General features: G+C 46.3%; 1 protein-coding gene across 1 annotated transcript in view; it reads left to right on the top strand.

The window, feature by feature from the left end:
• LOC144753705 (lumican-like) overlaps nt 1-21,279 on the top strand; it is a 190,855-nt gene that overhangs the window by 125,357 nt on the left and 44,219 nt on the right. Inside the window, exon 2 of the mRNA XM_078641299.1 lies at nt 19,937-20,578. Coding sequence (XP_078497425.1) covers nt 19,957-20,578 — 622 coding nt within the window. The 5' untranslated portion in view covers nt 19,937-19,956. The remainder of the gene's footprint in view (nt 1-19,936; nt 20,579-21,279) is intronic.

Genomic DNA, 21,279 nt, shown 5'->3' with positions numbered 1-21,279 from the left:
GCAGTGTGTCTGTGCCTCCAATTTTGACAGTGTGCAGTGGGTCTGTACGGCCAGTGTGCAGTGTGTCTGTGCCTCCAGTCCTGCCAGTGTGCAGTGTGTCTTTGCCTCCAGTCCTGACAGTGTGCAGTGGGTCTGTACGGCCAGTGTGCAGTGTGTCTGTGCCTCCAGTCCTGCCAGTGTGCAGTGTGTCTGTGCCTCCAGCCCTGACAGTGTGCAGTGTGTCTGTACGGCCAGTGTGCAGTGTGCCTGTGCCTCCAGTCCTGCCAGTGTTTCAGTGTGTCTGACCCGCCGGTGTGCAGTGTGTTTGTGCCTTTAGTCCTGCTAGTGTGCAGTGTGTCTGTACCGCCCGTGTGCAGAGTGCCTGTGCCCTTAATCCTACCAGTGTGTGTGTGCAGTGTGTCTCTCCCTCCAGTCCAGTCAGTGTACAGTGTTCTTGTATCTCCTCTCCTATTCTGTCAGTGTGCAATGTTCCTTTTCATCCAGTCCTGCCAGTGTGCAGGGTGTCTGTGCCTCCTGTCCTCACAGTGTGCAGTGTGTCTGTACGGCCAGTGTGCAGTGTGTCTGTGCCTCCAGTCCTGACAGTGTGCAGTGTGTGTCAGTGCACCGAGCTTGGGAGTCCAGGGTGTGTCTTTGCCAGTTTGAATGTTGAGCCGCGCTGTGTGCTGATCGGATGGACAAAGTACATTAATCCTTTATCCACAAACCTGGGAAACGGTGACAGCTCAAAGCTGCACCCACCTCTACCAGACGGTGTGTGTACCCCAGTCCTCCACTCCACAATGTGTCTGTCCCCTAGCCCTCCCTGAAGTCAGTCTGTCGGCCGCCGATCCTGGCAGACCAGTGGGCCTTTAGTTCTCAGCGCTGGGTGGAGTAACACAGTGGGTCTGCACCCCAGGCACGGCAGTCAGTCTATCCCACCAGCGACAGAAGGACAGAGCTGACTCTTCTCCCAGCCCTCTTGTGGAACCGCGTGCCTGTGTGCCAACCCCTGGCAAAACACCGTCTGCCATCTTCATGCTGTCAGCCCTGGCCCAGCCCTAGCCGAGCAGAGTGTGTCCCCCTGCAGGCCGCGGAGGACAAGTGTCTGTACCCAGACCCGACTTCACTGTTAATCTGTACTGTCAGCCCAGCCCTGTCAGAGCAGAGCGTGCCTATGTACTGAGGGCCCTGGCAAAGCACAGTGCGTTTGTAATCAAGCCCTGGCAGAATGCTATGTGTCTGCAGCCCATCCCTGGCAGGGAGCAGTTCCTAGAAGCCAAGCCCCGACAGCTGTGGCAGGGATTGGCTGTGTCCCTAGGCCTGGTTCCGCCCCGTGTACCTGTACTGGAGCCCTGCACAGCACAGTGCGTCTGTACCCGAGCCATGCAGCCCATCCCTGGCAGACAGCAGCGCCCCTGGTATCGCACAATGCGTCTTTACCCCAAGCCCTGGCGATGCACAGGGGCCATGGAGATAAAGTACTACATCTGTGCAAAGCATTCTGCTTGGCCATTCCAAATGGGAACTCGTTAAGGGCGTTTTTATTGAACATCCTTCTTGGCAGTAGCGTGATTGATTGCGTTATTACTGACATATACACACACATGATGAAAGCATTCCCAGCCTGGCCCCATAGCCACCTATTTAATCACAAACAAACTCTGCTGGAGCAGCAGAGGAACGAGTCAGAGCAGTTAGACACGAACATTACCAGGTGTGCACAAACTGCCCCCTAGACACCAGCAGACAATCCAATGTCAAAGCCCACCACAGACACTCCAAGCAGCAGGGGAAAGAAATCCCACCAAACACATTCCTCTTTAAATGAAAAAAATACAGCCCTGATAAAGGAAGCACTGGCCAGCCACTGCACAGGCAGACTCCTGCCCAGATCAGACCTCTGGATCTGTTGCCATTACTGGACATCACAGCAGATGGCGGTCGTGTCAATGCCCTGATTGGATTAGATCTGTTGGCAGCTTTTCAACAGAACAAAACAAAACAAAACTTAAAGTGCAGCATTCACCCGAGAGCATCTTGGCGCTCAATAAACAAAGGATGCACAGACCACAGACAGCAACCGGCAGCATCCTTCATTGAAACTGACACATTAGGAAGGCATTCAGAGCCTTCTGGGGCCCAGGTGCTGGTCTGTGGCTTGGATCTGAAGCGGTCGCTTGTTCCACAGACACGCCACAGAGAAGAAAGAGCTTCGCCACCCATCCTTGCTTCCTTCACTCGAGGGACAACTCATAATAGTTCTTGATGGGAGTGGAGCGCTCTGGGGAATATGTAGTATTTGAATGTTATTGCTAAGGTCTATTCACACACAGAGATTTAAAGGGGATTCTCTGTCTGACCGGACACCAGTGCGGATCCCTTCTTGTTTGGAGAGTAGACTCTAATTTTATATAGTTCACATAGTGTTCAACCCACCAGAGTTTAAATCCACTATAATGCGTTCAAAGAAGACCTTGGAAGACCAAGATGCACTATAATACAATAGCCAGGTTTTGGTAAAACACATGATACTAATTATTTATATAAATTTATAGGTACAAAATGTAATGTTTTTTTAATAGCCTTCAATGAATAAACATGATGAAGTTATGGCACTGATCTGATGAATCATGGACATATGTTCACCTATATGGACATCGAGTGATTTTACGGTAGACTCCAGGGAAGTAGCCTTACCCTACCACTAGGTCATAGGGAGACCGTCGACCTGGCCACACTGTTCCCAGTAGCAGCAGCAGCTGCCCCATTGCATTGGTGTTAAGTTGCAGAAACGTATTGGCCACCCAGGAGTGTACTGCAGTGAGGCATAATGTTAGATTACCTGCAGATGTAGGTCCACTTTGATTCAGTCTCACAATCACTTGTATGTTGTCCGCATAGGACGCTACTGTGCAGCCAAAGGGTTTAATGAGCGCCAGGAGCAGTCAAATAGTATATTAAATACATTGGGTGATAGGGCCACCCCTAAAGCACTCCGCACAAAACTTCCTGAGATGAGGTAACATCACCATGTAAGGTTGATACGCCAAAAAGGAAATACATCAACCTCTTTGATAGGCACCGCACATAGCCATAGCTGGCTCCGTTCCTTGGCCAGGCCTGACGCCTAGTTGCCATTTATCGAGGCAGCCACCTTCTGCTAGCTGCTTTGCCAGCTGGTTGCATACTGCTCTTTCTGTGATTTTACTCACAGCGAGTAACAAGGTGATGGGTCTATAGTACTCCCTCTCAGAACTACCGAAAATACATTTCTTTCAAAGAGTCAACCCTTACCAACCCTTTCTTCCAATCCAATGGAAGTGTACCTGCACTTAAAGGCAGGTTTGCAATCCTTGTCATATAAGGAGAGAAGACCAATGCACGTTCTTCTAAAAGGGAAATAGGATTTGCATCGTCTGGAGACCCTGACCTTGTTTCCAGTATGATAAATGCCCTTATCTCCTCTTCTCTCACCTCTTGAAAAGAGGCCCCGTTCAAATATGTCTCCACCATCTGATCTAGGCTGTCAGAAGTGGTTAGAGCCTCACTATCTGATTTCACTTTATTATATATCTTCTGAATATTTAGAGAAAATTATGTTGCCCGTTCATTACAGAACACCTGGGAGGATCTTAATGTACTTGAGAAGCAATCAGGTTGCATGAAATACTTTACTGTGCTACACAATTCCCTCATTATATTCTTGACATTTAAAATAGAAATAGCCAAATAATTAGATTTTGCTTCTGTATAGTTGTTTGAAATAATGTTTTAACTGTTGCTTATAGCTGGCTAAATCCTTCCCAATATAGGTAGCTCTCCATTTCCTCTCTGCTTTCCTCGCCAGGAGGTTCCCTTGTTGCAAAGTATCTGCATTCCACTTATCTGTGGCCTTATTCGGATAATTCTTACTTGCCGTCACGGGCAACGTTTCATCGGGCATAATGTGGAGCACTTTAATAAATATGTCCCAAGCCAGAGTGACACATTGACAACTCAGTACTACCCTTAACGAAGTAGCTATTCTTACTAAGACATGCTCTGCATAAAATTCTTCCAAGCCTGTCTTAATATGATCACTTGTGTATGGCAAAGGGTTTAATTTACATCCCATAATATAAAAATATAATTTAATTTGATCCCTCGATCATAAGATATTCCGCGTCAAGGTGCAGTAAATGACCACTAAGAGAACATTGCTCATGGGCAAGTCCATTTTTTGTCTGAGTACAAGCAATGTGTTTCCATTTCACCTAATGTCTTGGTGAAATATTAATTTGGACGTGGAATTACCCCTTGAGTCAGCACTTTCTCCCTACCGTTGGCTCCGTCAGCTTCCCTTCCTCTGCACATAGATGATGTCCAAATCATCCATTGGTTTGAGGATGAGTTGTTTCCACACTATCCTTCCAACAAGTTTGTGATGAAGATCAGAGAAAATGCGTAGCCATTGTCTCCAACTGAATTCTGAGAAATGGTTAAGCTAGTAAAGGGACAGTCAAGTTATGGAATTTTACTTTCTGGCCCCCAATCCTTTGGTAGGTACTCCAAGCTGGTGGGAGTGGCCAAGGGAGTAGCCGGAAAATGTGCCCGCTTGTCCACTTACATGTTGTATTGTAGGTTCATAACGTATTCCTTTTTCATGTTGAAGTCCATGATCTATTGATTCTTTTTGTATTTGTTAATTTGTAGTTGTTTTGCTATTTAATTGAGATACTAAGTTATCTAAATGATGTGCTTTCTTTTTGACTTGGCCCTTTGCATTTTAAACCTCGTACACGGCAACCTCAGCTTCAGTATCAATAATTAGTTTTCAAAGTGTTTCAGCAGTCCTGGAACTAAAAGTATTATTAGTAGATGGAGTTTTGAATTGAAATTCTGCATTAATATTGTTTTCTTCTTCTATTTCTTGATTCAGAATTCTAGGTATGTCAGAAACTCAGACAATGCAATGTCATTTTTATAAATATTAAATCCGTCTTCATAGCATTGAAAGGGATCTATAAGTTACTATTCCTAGTGTTAGTGTGATAAAGGCCGCTTTTATTGGAAAACAGGTGCATCCTGAAAACATACCCCAACCTTGGCCTTTGCCGTACAAAACTAGTCCTAACTAATTATACATATACCTGAACAATCCCCCAACCCCCACCCCTAAACAGTTCCCCGACAACATCATACACATCTTTATCAATTACCCAAACGCCTGCCTCAACTGTTTTACATCTGCCAAATGTACACTCCCTCCCCTTCAACCAGTAAAGCTCCTTCCTCCTATCCTACCCCCCCATTATAACTAGGGAAAAGCGCCAACCTACATAAAATTCTCCAGCACCTGCTCCCAGCGACAAAATATTCAAACCCTAACACAGAAAGCACCTGTGACCAACAAAAACCCCTTAATTTTCCGACCCTGAAAAGAAGAAAAGAGACCCCCCCCACCCCCCAACTTAAGGGAGGGTGGGTGGGACAAAATTTTTCAAGAGCCCCCGGCTGCTGGGTCACTGTCCCATGAAATGGTGCACAGTGACCCAAAATGGCCGCTTATTAACCCTCCCAGCCCAAAAGGAGCCCAAAAACCGCCGACCAGCCCAACCAGCCCAAAACTTCCTTCCTGTGTCCTTTGACATTCCTCCCCTCCCCTTCCTCCCGGTGCCCCAAAATCCCCGGGGGGGCGAGCCTCCCTCCGGTCGGCCACCCCCCGCAAAGCCCCATTGGGGCCCATCGGGAGACGGGGAGGGGAAGAACCGACCGGACACAGATGTAAAGTGTGATAAAGGCCGCTTTTATGGGAAAACAGGTGCATCCTGAAAACATACCCCAACCTTGGCCTTTGCCGTACAAAACTAGTCCTAACTAATTATACATATACCTGAACAATCCCCCAACCCCCACCCCTAAACAGTTCCCCGACAACATCATACACATCTTTATCAATTACCCAAACGCCTGCCTCAACTGTTTTACATCTGCCAAATGTACACTCCTTCCCCTTCAACCAGTAAAGCTCCTTCCTCCTATCCTACCCCCCCCCATTATAACTAGGGAAAAGCGCCACTCGAAAGCCCCATACCGCTTTCGACCCCCTCCTTAGGACCCCTGCACCTTCAGATACCTTTGCACCCCTATTGCCCGGTCCAATGCCTCCTTCAATTGCACTATATACAGCTCCATCCCATATCTGGACAAATGTACCCCATCTTCCATGAAAAAATAAACCGCCCCATACCTCAGTTCCGGGTGCTCCATTCTACCTACCTCTTCCTTCTCACAAAAAGCCCTCATCTCCCTGTTAATCTTCCTCCTAGTCCTGTCAACAGCCCCTGGTCTCTCCGCTCCCCTCCAACATCTCCTAGGTATAAACTCCGACCAGATGACGTAACACCCTGCCCACTGCCGCTTGATCTCCTGTAAATCCCTCCTCATCTGCTTTACCAGTGCCAGTCCCTTACACTGAACCAGGTCGTTTTCCCCCAGATGAACCACCAAAACATCCGGGCACACCCCTCCCCGCACAACGTTATTCAACACCGGCACCAACTCGTGCCAACGCATGCCCCCTTTACCCCTCCAATGACACCTAAACAAATGCTCATCCAATTCAAGGTTAAGGCTCCTGTATTTCTCCCACTCAGCCTTCTCCGCTCTCTTTACAAAAGAATGGCCCACCACGTATATAGACACTGCTGCCGCTGTAGGCCCCGCCACCGCTCCTGGAAAGAACCATATATAAGCAGCAAATCCAAAATCCAGCTTAGTCCACCACTACCCCTCGCAACCTGACATACGTCTTATAACAGTCCGATTTTCATCGTCCCAACTGTTTAATTTCCTCCTTCCCCCAACCTTTCCGCGCCGCCTCCGTCGCCGCCCCGATGCGAAACGAATGCGTTCCGAAGTCTTTCGGATCCTCACCCATACACCGCAGGGCGTGCCGCAGGACCCATAACAACTGCGCAGCCGTCACTCGTCCCGCCTCTCTCCTGCCAAACACCTCCGCCCCAACCTGCACCCCCCTGTCCGCCAGCCGTCTCCCCCACTCCACCGGACCCACCGCATCTGTTCCCCCAGGACCCAGCAACACCCAAGTACCCCTCCCTCGCTGATCAGTCTTGGAACGTTGAAGCCGCACTGCGACCTCCCTGCCTCGGAACTCCACTTCCCCCCACGTCAGCCCCGCCCTCCCTTTCAAACCCACCAACTCCGACACCCGAAAGGCCCCGAAATACATCCACGACATCAATGTGGAAAACCGCACCGTCTCCTCCTGATCTCTGCACACTACCGGTAGACAGCCCACCAGTCCTTTCAACATCGCCTCTGTAATTGGCCGTCTCCTCCGCACCTGAGCCCCTCTCTCTCTCTCCCAACCCTCCAAAAGACGCCCTCCCAATTCACCCGCCGAGGGAGCATAACCCCACCAAAGCGTGCCCATGAACGCCAAACCCGCCAGTTTACCCGCAATTGTCACTCTCGCCAGACCTTTGTCCATTAACCCCAGCACGAATTTCACCACCTGCTCTTCCCGACGCCACTTGTCCCGCTGCCTTACCGCTCCAAAACGCAGAAACTCCAGCCAGGCCTGTTCGTAACTCCTCCACGTGGACGCTGCCATGGACGACCTCACCAATTGAACGACCCGCGCTCTCCCACCAACCACATCTCCTCCGGCACCTCTGTCTTGACCGCCGCCGCCTCCGTGGCTAGCCCATGGAACCTCTGCCACTGTTGACGAGACAAAGCATCCGCAATGTCATTGTCCACTCCCGGCACATGCTGAGCCCGAAACAAGATATTGTGTTCCAAACACCTCAACACGAACACGCGCATCAGCTTTAGCACCTGGGGCTCCCTCGCAGACTGCCGGTTCACCACCTGCACCACTGACATATTGTCCACCTTGAACAACACGCGCCTGTGCGCCAACTCACGCGCCCACACTGTCACAGCCACCACCAGCGGGAACAATTCCAAGAAAGCAATGCTTCTCCCCCCCGCCTGCCACTGCTCCGGCCATTGTTCCGCGCACCACCGGCCCGCCCAGTAGAGTCCGAAACCTCCGACTCCCGCCGCATCCGACGACATCGTCACATCCCACTCCCACTCCTCCGGGGGCGCCATGGGAACACCGTTGAATCGTTCCAAAAAGGCCAACCACATGCACAGATCTTCTCTCGCGCCGCCGATAGCCGTACGTGATGGTGAGGCAGCGACAAACCGGACAAGGCCAATCCCAACCGCCGACAAAAGGTCCGCCCCGCTCGCACAACGCGGCACGCGAAATTCAAATGCCCCAGCAACACCTGCACCTCTCGCACCACCACCTTCCGCGTGGCCAACATGCCCTTCACCAAATCCATCATCGCCGACCGCTTGTCCTCCGGTAGGCGTGCTTCCATGGCCGCTGAGTCGAGCTCTATCCCGAGGAACGACAGCACCGTGCTGGGCCCCTGCGTCTTCTCTGGCGCCAAAGGCACCCCCAGGTAATCCATCAGGTCCGTAAAACTGCTCAGCTGCTGCTGGCAGTCCGTCGAACCGGGGCTGCCCACCAGGAAGAAGTCGTCCAGGTAATGCGTAATCGCCTCAGAGCCTGTGCGCCAGGAAAAAGCCCACTGCAAAAAAGAGCTGAAACGCTCAAACAAGGCACACGACACGGAGCACCCCATTGGAAGCGCGCGATCGACAAAAATGAACCCATCCAGCTGGATCCCCAGCAAATGATGATCAGCTGGATGAACCGGAAACAACCGAAATGCCGATTTTACATCGCATTTTGCCATGAGCGCCCCCTGACCCGCCGTCGTCACCAACTTCCTCGCGACGTCCACGGACGAGTAGGACACCGATGCCAAATCCGCCGAGATAAAGTCGTTCACCGACGCTCCCTCCGGCCATGAGAGATGTTGAATCAGGCGGAATTGACCTTGACTGCGCCGGGACGCTCCTTGGCTTGAGTAGCTGTTGCGCATAATAAATTAATATAACATAACATAACATAACATTGTTTAAAAATTTAAAGAAGTGCTAAATAGTAAAATTCTCTCTTTTGTCTTGTGTCATAACTTTGTTTACGATGATTAATAAGAGTAGGTATACTATGATGTATTAAACAACCATTTGTACCTTGTACACACATTTTTCCAATGTTGATATCTTTTCTCACATTGTTTCTATATGTGTAGAACTGAGTAACAATGGACTTCTTTTTGGGTAATATGTGTCCAATATATTTGCTTTCATAATGTCTTTGTTTGTGGGATCAAAATTGGCAAATGTTCAGATCTCTTTGACGTGATGATGACAATACTTCTAAATTGTATTTCTTATGTATGTAGTTTTCTTTTCATTGCCATGTGACCGTGTCAAATGGCTTTCTAATACTTGTTAAACTTCATTGCTGCAGAATAGTTTATTTTCGTACCTCATTTTGGATTTTGGTAGCATTGTGCTACATTAGTAGCCCATTTTGTATTTAAGCCGATACTTGTCCTTTCAAAATTAAGTTGTTGGTATGATGTAGTTACCTGATGGCCAATCATCTAACTCTTTTCATCTTTGTTTGTTCCTTATTCTTGCATGTCAGTCCATGCACAAGATGGTTAGGGTCTGGTTTGTTGGGCACAGTTTCATTTTTTGGGCCAAACAGTGTTAGACTTGGTATCTTTTAGCATGTTTCCCCTGTCTTTTTGTTTTTTGACCTCCTGGTTTGATGGTGTACTGGACCTCGTTTTTTCTGGTTTAGTGTCTCTGTGCACTTTCTCACTGCAGTTCAGTGTTAAAGTGCAATTGCTCCTGCTGTAAATTGTGTTTATGGATTGGTGTTTCCATGATTGGGATATTTTGATTTATTAGTAATAGTCCGAGTACAGTGCACTGTGTGTGACTAGGGCCTGTAAATCAAATGCTACTCGTGGGCTTGCAGCACTGGTTGTGCCACCCACACAAGTAGCCTTTGAAACATGTCTCAGACCTGCCACTGCAGTGTCTGCGCATAGTTTTTACTGCCATGTCGACCTGGAAAGTTCACCCACTTGCTAGGCCAAAACCTTTCCTTTCCTTACACGTAAGGCACCCCTCCGGTAGGCCCAAGGTACGCCTATGGGCACGATGCAGTGTATGTGAAAAGTAGGACATGTACTGGAGTTTATTACCTGTCCTGATAGTGAAATACTGGGCATTTAGTTTTTCACTATTGCAAGGCTAACTGTCTTGTAGGCTAACACGGGAATTGCTTTGTAACATCTTACTAGCATAACTTCCCATTGGTACAAGAGAGAAAATTGGAGTTTAGGCTTCCTGAACTCAGAATTAAAAAATACATCTTTTGATAAAGATGATTTTTATATTATGGGTTTGAAAATGCCACTTTTAGAATGTGGGCATTTTCTTGCTCTATCATCCTGTGTGCCTCTGCCTTTTGTGTATTCCCTGTCTGGGTTTAAAGTGACAGATGCAGGAGATGTGCATTCACACCAGACAGACACGGGATGTTTGAGGTGTGTCCTGCATTTCCTGGGTGACTTATAGCCAGGCTGAATTGACCTGCCTGCATTTAGAGTAGTGGACGGAGTAATCACTTGCATTTGAATGGACTGTGGCTGCCTTCCACAAAGCTTTCTCCCCTCCTGGAGTGAACCTGACCTGAGCCAGGCAGAACTGGTTTATGCATCCCAGTGGAACTTTGTACCAACATCAAAGAGAAATGTGGTATACATATTGGGGCTTTAACTGCAGAACTTTAGAACTCTTTTGGATCAAGAAACCTGCCAAGAAGAAGAGCCAGAGAAGCTGTGTGGAGAGGCTAAAACTTTGCTGTGGCTGCTTCTGTCTTGGGCAGTGAGAGGACTGGGCTCGACGCTCTGCATCTTATTTTCCTGCGTTTCTCCTTGGTATTGAGGTAGAGCTTGCACCCTGTTCAAGAAGCCTCGGGAACAGCAAAGTCTTCAATTTCATCTGCTTCCAGCAACAGGAACTGGGTGTTTTGTGCAACATAAGGAAAAGCAACCTGACACCATACAACGCCGCTGCTGGCTCCATGACATGACGGCATTGCAGAGGGTACTGCCACATCTCACACCACAACCTTGGTCTCACCACACACCGATGCTGCCACCGAGCCGCTGTTTGCACAGTGACCTGTGGGCACCGCATCGCCTCACTTCACATCACCAACCTGGTATCCCGAGCAATGACGCTCCAAGCAATGACGCTCCACGCCGACATTGACATCGTTGCCTGCACCGTGGTTTGGGGAGACCCTTCGTAAGTTACACAATGTACTACCCCATCCCACACCGCAGGCATGGCCCACCGACACCGGCAATAATGACTCCAGTTCGTCAGCCGATGACTGCTGTTCAATAACGACAACGACACTGCCTGCACCATCACCTGCCAGCACCGCGACGAGCACAGTCCCACTTCGCACCACAGCCCTGGTCTCACCACAGCCTGTGTCTAACCAACGCTGCTGGACGCCGTCACCGAGCCGCTGCCTACACCACAACCTGAGGGCAGTGCTCGCTGCACTGCTGCACGTTGCACCACAACCCTGATGCCTGCCTTCAACCACACAAGTCCGATCTGCAATGCATGTGACTTCAAGGGCCCAACAACTCCTGCACCGACCTCCGGAACCAATGCCTGCTGATGCCAGCTATTCATAGCCAAGCGCAAGGTCCCCGATGCCCTACGTTTCTAAAACTACTGTTTTGCAGGTCTTTCCGACACCGTAGCTGGCCCTCACTGCAGCGGTCAGCCAGAATTGTAGGATTTGTTTGTTCACGATGCCGTGATAGCCCTGGACGGAGCTATCAATTTCAAAGAAATGTTTTTAAACTCTATTTTTCCTTAGTGATAATTTTGAATAACAGTATGTTGGATCCTTATCATTTTGGTCTTATTTTACACATATAAATATTGGCTATTTTTCTAAAACCTGGTGTGGTGTCCTTTTGTTGTTTTTTCACTGTATTACTGTATGTTATGTGCAAATGATTTACACACTGTCTCTGTGATAAGCCTGACTGCTTGTGCCAAGCTGCCAAATGGGTGAGCAGAGGTTATTTTAGAAGTGTAATTCTGTTATCCTGACTAGGAAGAAGGGTCTCTACTTGGACAGGGTCACAACCTGCCAACAAGAACCCCCATTTCTATTAGACAGTATGATAAGAAAGTAGGTTTTAAAAATGATTTTAGGTTTCAAAATAGTTAAACTCACAGGAATTGCTAAAAGAGGTTTGAAATTGAATCAGTAACTCTCTCTACTTTCCTCTGTTAGTAAATGTGACAATCTCCACTTTATGGTTATACATGTTGGTGCTAATGATATAGGACACTTAATTGGAGTGAGATTGGAAATTGAGATGAAACAAACATTTTCGATCGTAATGTCTATGTTTCCAAAAACACATTTTGTGTTCTCAAATATTTGTCAAAGACAAAAGTGGAAGTGGAAAACGCTGCAAAGTTTGAAAGGACGTGTGAACAAGGCAGTGTCAGCATTCCTTCATAATCATAAAATGTTTTCCACCTTTCATTTAAATATAATATATGGCAATGCAGCACTGTATCATCCTAATGGTGTACATTTTTCAACTTATGGAAACCATATTTTCATTTCAAACTCACAAACTTGGCTTGACAAGCATATCTATATCATAAAAAAAACAAAGGCGCTTTTAAGAGCCATCCTATATTAGGTTTAAAGTTATTTTGTCATACATATTTTTTTATTAATTAACTATCACAATACTTTCTAGATAATTTCGGAAAAGTACTGCAGTACTACGTAAACGTTTAAAAAAAAGATATCAATGTATAATGAAAATACATTTCCCTACATCTACAAACTTTCCTAAACTGCCTCATTTCTTCCTATACATTAGAAAAATAGTAATAAATTATATTTCATGTTAGAGCCCAGAACGAAGGCAAAGTGTGGTCTAAACAATGCGGCTGCCTTTATATTTTGTAAGGGCTTTCATTAACCAATAATATTGTGTTTTGTCGTCGCCATGTACTGTTCTATACCACAAAGGTACGGATTATACTATGGCCCAATATATCACTATGTATTTGCCCCATATCACTAAAAAAACTACTGAACAAATTCAAATTAAAGAACAAAAGGACCCGTTCCACACCCTAATCTATATTCCTGCCCAATTTCATGTAAATCCATTGAGCCAATTTGCTGATACGTCTGTTAAAAAAGTTTATGGAAAATGCAGTAGGGGAAAAATATTCATTGGTACCTCCCTTTTTTCTTTGAACCCTCTTAACTAATCAGCACAAAAGTTTGTATCATGAGCCAATGTAGAAAAAAAGAATAGGTCTGCAAAGTTTTGTGTAGATTCATCAAATGGTGACAAAGTTATTAGCAGGAAAAATCTGAGGAATTTCTATCTCTCGGAATTCTAATGTGTGTGTGTGTGCACACACGCATGCGGGTCTAGTGGTAACAGCAATCAGCTTCAACCAAATAAGTATCATGCTGCAATACCAAAATAATGCCAGTCCCCAGTGAGAAATATATTCTGTAGAGAAGTCAAATTGGCTTCCTTTTCATGTCTGGGACATGCATACATGAATAAACTGTTATTCTAAGAGAACCCTCTAAGAAAAAATATGTGCTCTATTTGCTGACTATTAAAAAGCTTTTTACTCAGTCTTTCTCCAGGGGATAGTAATAAAACCCGTTCCAAATGGCTTAGGGAAAAGGTGTAGGCAAAATCAATGATATATGCTTATCATACCAAATGCACTGCCAAAGTGAAAAATCTGAAAAAAAAACTTTCTTACAAGGGGAGATTGTGAAAGGATGCTAGATGAACCCACTCTTTTAAAATACATTTTGGAATGGCATGCATGGTTGTCGATTCAGCAAAATGCCTGGAGTGTCAGAAGTGACAAACTTGGAGGTTGAATCACAACCATTCACCAGGAAATCATCCACTGCACCACTACAGAAGACAACACCACACCGATCATGGAACATCTCATCTTCCAGCCCCACACCGACAGAAAAACCACCATAACAGGCACCCTCACCTACAGAACTTCTGACCCCTGCCCCAGCTTCTGCGACACCATTCCTGATTTCATCCCCCCACTCACCATTGACTTCAAGCACTACATCTTCCTCAGAGACCTCAACTTTCACCTCAATGACCCACATGACATCATCACCGCCAACCTCGGCATCACTCAACTAGTCACCAACCCCACACACATCTCTGGACACACACTCAACCCCATCTTCATGGCCAGCAACAGAGTCAAGTCCAGCCACATTACCAAACTCACCTGGCACGACCATGCCATCATCCACTTTACCTTCACTGGCATCCCGGCACCACCGCCAGACCCACCAGCTCCCATCACTGAAGTTGGAGCAAAATGTCAGCGAGCCAATGGACCGACGCCCTCGACTCCTCCCACCTCCTCCAACCTAGAACAGGTTGTCAAGAACTTCTCCGCCTGGATCACTGAATGCACCAACAGAGTCACTCCCATCAAGCCCACAAGACCTAAGAGAGTCTCCAAGCAAGCCAGCTGGTCCACCACAGAACTAAGACATACAAAACACAACTGTAAGCAACTTGAAAGAAGATGTTGCACTACCAAACACACCGCTGACTGAGCCTCCTTTAAAAGTTTACTCAACTAATCCCACCAACTCCTAAAGAGGACTAAAAGTAACGTAACGACTAAAAGTAACGTACCAACCGCAGCAAAGAACTATTGAACATTGTCAGGGAATTCTCTAATGCCTCAGCCTTTGAAAACATCATCACCCCCTCACAGGAACTGTGTGACACCCTGGTGGACTTCTTCCACAACAAGATTACCAACATCTACGAAAACTTCGAGCCCCAACCCACTGCCACTGACATCCTGAGCCTTGTTACTCCTACATGCAAGCCCTGACCACCTGCTAACCACTGGGAACCAGCTCACCACTCCAAACCCCACAGCCATCATAAACTCTGTCCAATCAGGAGCACCTACGGATCCCTGCCCCCACCACTTTTTCAACCAGGCAAACAAATCGATGAGCAATGAACTCACCACCATCCTCAATGCACCCATCACCTCGACAACCTTCCCCAATGAATGAGAACACACAAAACCCTTCTGAAGAAACCGTCTACCGACCCCAGCAAACTCAAGAATCAACAGCCAACTCACGAAACACCTAGAAAACAGCAATTTCCTCGACATTTCCCATTCTAGATTCTGCGCTAAACACAGCACCGAAACTGCCTTCATCGCTGCCACCAATGACATCAGAGCCATCCTTGAACCTAGGAGAAATGACAGCCCTGATCCTCCTTGACCTCCCAGCAGCATTCAACTCCATATCCCCCCCACCCTTATCAAGAAGCTACATCACATCAGAATTCAAGGAGATGCCCTTAGATGGATTGCCTCCTTCCTCACCGGAAGAACTCAGAGAATTTGCCTTCCTCCCTTCACCTCCAAATAGAAGAACATAATCTGTTGCGTCCCTCAGGGCTCTCCCCTCAGCCCTACCTTGGTCAACACCTACATTATCCCCCTGGCCAACATCGTCAGAACACATGTACTGAACATCATTTCCTACACCAATTACCCCCAACTCATCCTATCGATATCAGAAGAACCTTCACTGTGAGGGATAACTTCCACAGGTGCATGACGAGGATGATTAACTGCGCTATACAAATCGGTTTCATTGATTGATTGACCACACAGCTATTTTAACCTCAGTTACATCCCTGCAAGTTATGTAATATGACCTTAATAACATGGCTAACACAAATGAATGTCTATTTTTAGATACCACCTTTATTTTAATAAGAATGCTGACATGATATGCCAAGTAAGCTTTATGCATTTTTTTCATTTGCAGAATACAGTCCCACGGACCACAGAACAACAATAGTAACCTAAACTATTTCTACCGAAAACAACTATAATGTAATGGTTACCGTAGAGTACACCAAAAATGCTACATGTATTGATACATCACAGGAAAATACTTAAAAAAGATACATGTTGTTGTTGTGCCTGCCTCCAGTAACTTGCATGAGCCATATATTGAATGTGATCTCTGATATTAGCTTACAGTATTCCTTATCATTGTTAGATCCTAAATATAAAACGTTTGATTTAGGATCACTTTGAAAGCACAGTCACTTTTGCTAAGCACACACGTGGAGGTTTTAGTTCAAACTGATAACTCAATGTATTCACAATAATGAAAAATGATAAGTTGTTGCTGTGTTGAATTTATTTTATTGAACTTGATCCCAGTCTAAGCAGCAGAAAGTAAACAAGAGACTCATTACCTCTGTTTTTGGGACTACGTTTGCCCCCTTTGACACCAGGGGTCACAAATGCCGTGCCAGGGGTCGCAAAGGAAAAGCCAGAGGTCTCAGCTGCGTCCCCTGGCAGCCCATACATGATGTCTATGATGACCTGTTACTATGAAGATATCCTAAGCCGCAGGACTATGTGGCACACCGATAAACTGCCTGCTTTATGCAACAGATTTAGTACTTCTGTCACCCATGGTATACGGCTTAAAACTCGGCGACAGCGAACCTAAATAGAGAGCAGTCAGTACTAGGCCTAGACATCAGCCCGAAATAGTATTTAGTTAATTTTATTAAGAGGAAGGATATTCGTGGATGGTGAGTTCTATCGTTTCTTTAGAGATATTCTGTTCCCTATAGAGTTTATGAAAAATACTGACAAATGAAGCAAAAACTAAAATCATGATCTTTAATAATAAAAGCAAGGAACAACAGTAAGAAGTGAGTAAATTATTCCAAACAAGCACCTTTCAGCAACCAGTGGATGAATTCTGAAGCAAACCCATGTTAGCTGAGTTTGACGCCTATTGAGGTTATGCATACAGTGCCCTGCATGAATTCACCAGAGCCTTTCTGTGAATTTTCATATTCCGTTTACAAAGTAGCGTGTGAATCCTTTCCCCTGGGGCTTGGCTAGGAGTAGGTTCCCAGGCACCACTGCCATACAGGAGTATTGGAATAACCAGAGTTTTACCAGTGTGTTCATGCTGAACAATTTATGGTGGTGGTCCTCTGTCAGTAAGTCCATGATGCTCGCTTCTACGATTCATCCTCCTCTTCAGTGGTGATCTCTCAGTTAACAGGTTGGAGGCAAAGCAGGTCTTCTGGTGCATCTTACAACAATGGTGTGCCCGCACCAGTTATCTGCCACCTATCACATACTGCACATTCCACCCCATCACATTTTATGACCTCAGAAAATATTGTACCGCAAATCTAGTCAAGGCAAGATGGAACACCCAGACATTTTAAGGCATGGGCAAAATGGGCACCTGGCTGTTACGGAGCCCCGGGATAGTGAACGTTCTCTCTGTTTGGCATCTGTCAATTCTCTGCCAACCTTAACTTCTGACTCTGTCTCTATCTAGCCTTTCTCATCTTAAGGATTTTTGGGGTCTCTGGCAAGACCTATTTCAACAAAGCTGTACATATAATTTACTGTTGTTGGCTTCAGGCTGCCTTAAATTAACAGGATTAACAGGAAATTAGCAATACAATTCAGAGTTTTCCCAAAGTGAGGCCCCCAAAGTAGGTCTTGACTGAGGCCACCAACATCCTTAACATTACACTGGAACACTAGGTTCACAGAAGTACTTTGCATTCACAAAGAGAGCACAAGTGACTTATTTTGTATTGTATTGTATTGCAGTATTAATATAGTATTTATTACCTCTATGTGGGGCGCTGAAGTTCTTGCCTACATGAGTAGCATGGTACACCATGTAGGGTGTTGTTTTTGTTCAGATTCTATGTCGGAAGTGTTTCCATGCTGTGCGTGATGACCACAGAGGTGCGGTTATCATGTAATGGGACACAGCGCGTAGCAGTGTGTTGGATGACGAGGTTGGACCATCTGAGACTGTGTATAGTTGTGATCCTGAGCTGGCATCATTGGAGGGAGAGTGAAGTAGAGTGATTTGTAGGGATAAGCAATTTTATTATTGTACCATATCTGCATGTCTATGTGAGATGCAAAGAAGCAGTCAGATTGTTGGCTGTTCACTGCTAGTGAAGGACAACCCTCCCAGCTGACATGTAGTATTTGAGTTTAATAGGTATAAATTACAATTTGTTGCTGACTACTGCGTATTACGGTTTTAGCATCATTGTGGCCCATAACAGTATGCATGGAAGTACATAACTATATAATGTCACGGCAAACCATAGGTCAGCCTTTTTTGCTTACCTGCATAATGAAATCAGTTTGATGGTTGAGTTGTTTGCAGTTTGTGGGTTGTAAGCTGAGGATTGTGCTTGAGGGTGTGACTGTTGTCTGGTCTCAGTTGCCTGAATGCAGGTGATGCAGTTATCTAGGAAATAGCCAAGTTTTCAACTTTCTTCTGAAGTGTATTCTAATGCTGACTTGTAGTGCGTTCCAGAGCTTGGAAGTTTGTACTGAGAAAGCAGTGCCTCCTACGGATGGATTTCTTAAAAGGTGGTACGATGATAAGTGGTGCAAGCCTGGAGCGAGGTGTTCTGTTTGGTTTATATTGCTTGAATTTAACTTGTAGGTATAGCTGTCCTTTTCCTTGGAAGTCTCTGTGGACAATGCAGTGTCTCTTGAACATTGCCCATCTAGCTATAGGTAGCCACTGGAGTGATTGCAGGACTGGGGTCATGTGTTCTCTTTGGTGAAAGCAGAGAAGGTGGCTTGCAGCAGCATTTTGATTGAGTTATATTTTGTGTAAAATGAAAACGGGTGGCCCAAGGTATATGCTGTTGGCATAGTCAAGCTTGGAGATTAGGAGCATGAGGATGGCTTGCAGTTTATCTTGGTATGCAAGGTATGGGAAGATGCAACATAGTGTTTTCTTTACGTAGAAGGCACTCGTTGTGACGTTTGTACTGTGGGTGCAAAGTACTAACCACAATCTATTGATTTGCATTTCAAACCACCATTGTCATATTACACATTTCAATGAAAAGGGGTAGCACACGGGCATTCTCTTCTCCCGGCACTTCACCAAGGAAAGCAACAATGATATGTGACTATTTCTATGGTGGCAACGCATGGAATGCTTACCAGCTGCCAAAAGCAAGTGGTAAACATTTGCCCAGTGAAAGATGTCCATGACTCCTGTACCGGGTCAGAATGTGATAGGGATATCATCTGACCCCTTTTCTGTATATAGGTCCCCACATATTGAAGGATATATAACGGCTGTTGTGATCTTTTGCCACCTTGCCATGACAGACAGCAGGCACATGGAAGCTGATACTTCCACTGTGCCCTTCACCTGGCACAGGGATACTCACAACAGTGTATGCTCCAGAGCAGACAGGGGCTTATTGCGCTAGGAGTAATCAGCTGAATTTTCATCAAACTCTTTTCCAAGGTGTTGTATTTTTATGTTATGTTATTAGCACTTATAAAGTGCAAACATTTACCCAAAGGTGTCAAGGCGCTAGGACTATGGGTGTAAGATGACAGTCACCTATCAAATACTTTGCGGGGAACTTAGTTCTATTTTTTTCTTTTCTGTTGTAGCATTGTGCCAGTTTCTATTTGTGCCTTTGTTTTGGTTGTTGTATTTCCATGTCGCCTTAGCATAGCTCCTCTAGCTTATTTCATATGAAGTTGTGTGACCGTCTCTATTTGTTCACTGTACCTTCATGTCAATGACACTCTGTAGGATGCAGCACTATGCTAGTAGCATGTTGTTGGTGATGCACAGTGCCTGTTGTTAGTTCTTGGGAGTAACTGTATGCCCAAGGTTTTTTATTGATTGTTGTTTTGTCCCAATTGCCCTTTGATGATGTTGGTTTGTCCAGTTGGTTTTTGTTGGTGTTTTCCGCCATTGTCTCTTTCTTGAGAGCATTTATGTGTTGTTAGGTGAAGCTTTAAGCTAACGGCTCTCCCTTGTATTTTTTTCTAGGGTTATCATTGATCATTAGAATGGACGCCCTCCACTTCTACCTTTTCATTTGCCTCACGTCGATGGTAGATGCCTTTGGGTATGAATATGACTTTGCTGGGATTCCCGTCATGGGTGACCGCGCAGCACGTGAGCCCACCATCTTCTCATTCAGAGGAAAAGGCTATTCAAGCCCCCGTAGCCTGTCCAGTGGTGACAGTTGTCCTCTCAACTGTGACTGCCCCTTCCAGTGGCCTGGAACAGTGTACTGTGACCACGGAGGCCATAACACCACACCATCAGGCCTCCCTGCTCACACCCAATACCTCTACCTCCAAGGCAATCGACTGAAGGGGCTGCGACGGGCAGACTTCACCAACGTCACCGAGCTGCGGTGGCTGGTGCTGGACCGGAACCAGATCACCAACGAGCTGCTGGAAACTGGGGTCCTGGCAGACTTTGTCGGGCTGCAGAAACTGCTGATGAACCGAAACAACTTGACTAGTGTTCCCGGACCACTGCCGCCTGGGCTGAACCAGCTTCGGTTGGCATACAACCAGATATCTGAGGTGCCTTCAGACTCCCTGAGGGGCCTGGTCAACCTGACTCTCCTGCTCTTGCAGGGCAACCTGCTGAAGACCCTCGGGGATGGAGCCATGAGGGGTAAGAGGAGAGGGACGGTGGATTAAGAGGCTAAAGAGAGTGGCAACGAGGGGTAAAAATTGACCGTATGTGGGTCAACTGGTGGTTGTGAGCGAAATGGTGAGGGAGTAGGAAGTTTTCCAACAAGGAAGGAATGATTGCCAAAGGGCTGACAGAGGAAGGAAAAAAAGGAATTAGGTCAAAGAGGAAGGTGCTAGGCCTGTGAGAGAGGCCTTTAAGGCATGGAGGTGGAAGGATGGGGTGCATTGATGGGTGATAGAGGAAGAGGGATACGGATGAAAGGTTAAATAATGTGACTAAGTGGTAAAAAGGAAGGAAAGAGGCACAAGGAGAAAGAGGGCGTGTAAAGTACTGTTGTGATGTATAAGGGCATAGAAAGGACCTGTAAGTGCTAAGTGGCATGGGGTGGAGTGATGATAACTCACAGGGCTATAAGAGAACATATGCCATTAAAAGAGGCAATAATGGTTCAAAAGGAATCAACAAAGACCTTCAAGAGTTAAAGGACATATAGCTGGGCCTTAAGGATAGGCAGTCATGGTAGGGGAAGTAAATAGAAAGAAAGCATAGGAAGCACTTGGAAGGGCGAGATTTTGATCGATACCTTATCACTATTGATCTAAACCCCGATCTGGTCGACTGAACCTTTGTTGCCTGTCATTGAAGGAAGAAAGTGCCTCTCCTATCAAGTTAGTTCACCC

Source organism: Lissotriton helveticus, chromosome 5_1, assembly GCF_964261635.1.
Source record: "Lissotriton helveticus chromosome 5_1, aLisHel1.1, whole genome shotgun sequence".
NCBI lineage: Eukaryota > Metazoa > Chordata > Amphibia > Caudata > Salamandridae > Lissotriton > Lissotriton helveticus.
This window is presented reverse-complemented; position numbering and strand designations above follow the sequence as displayed.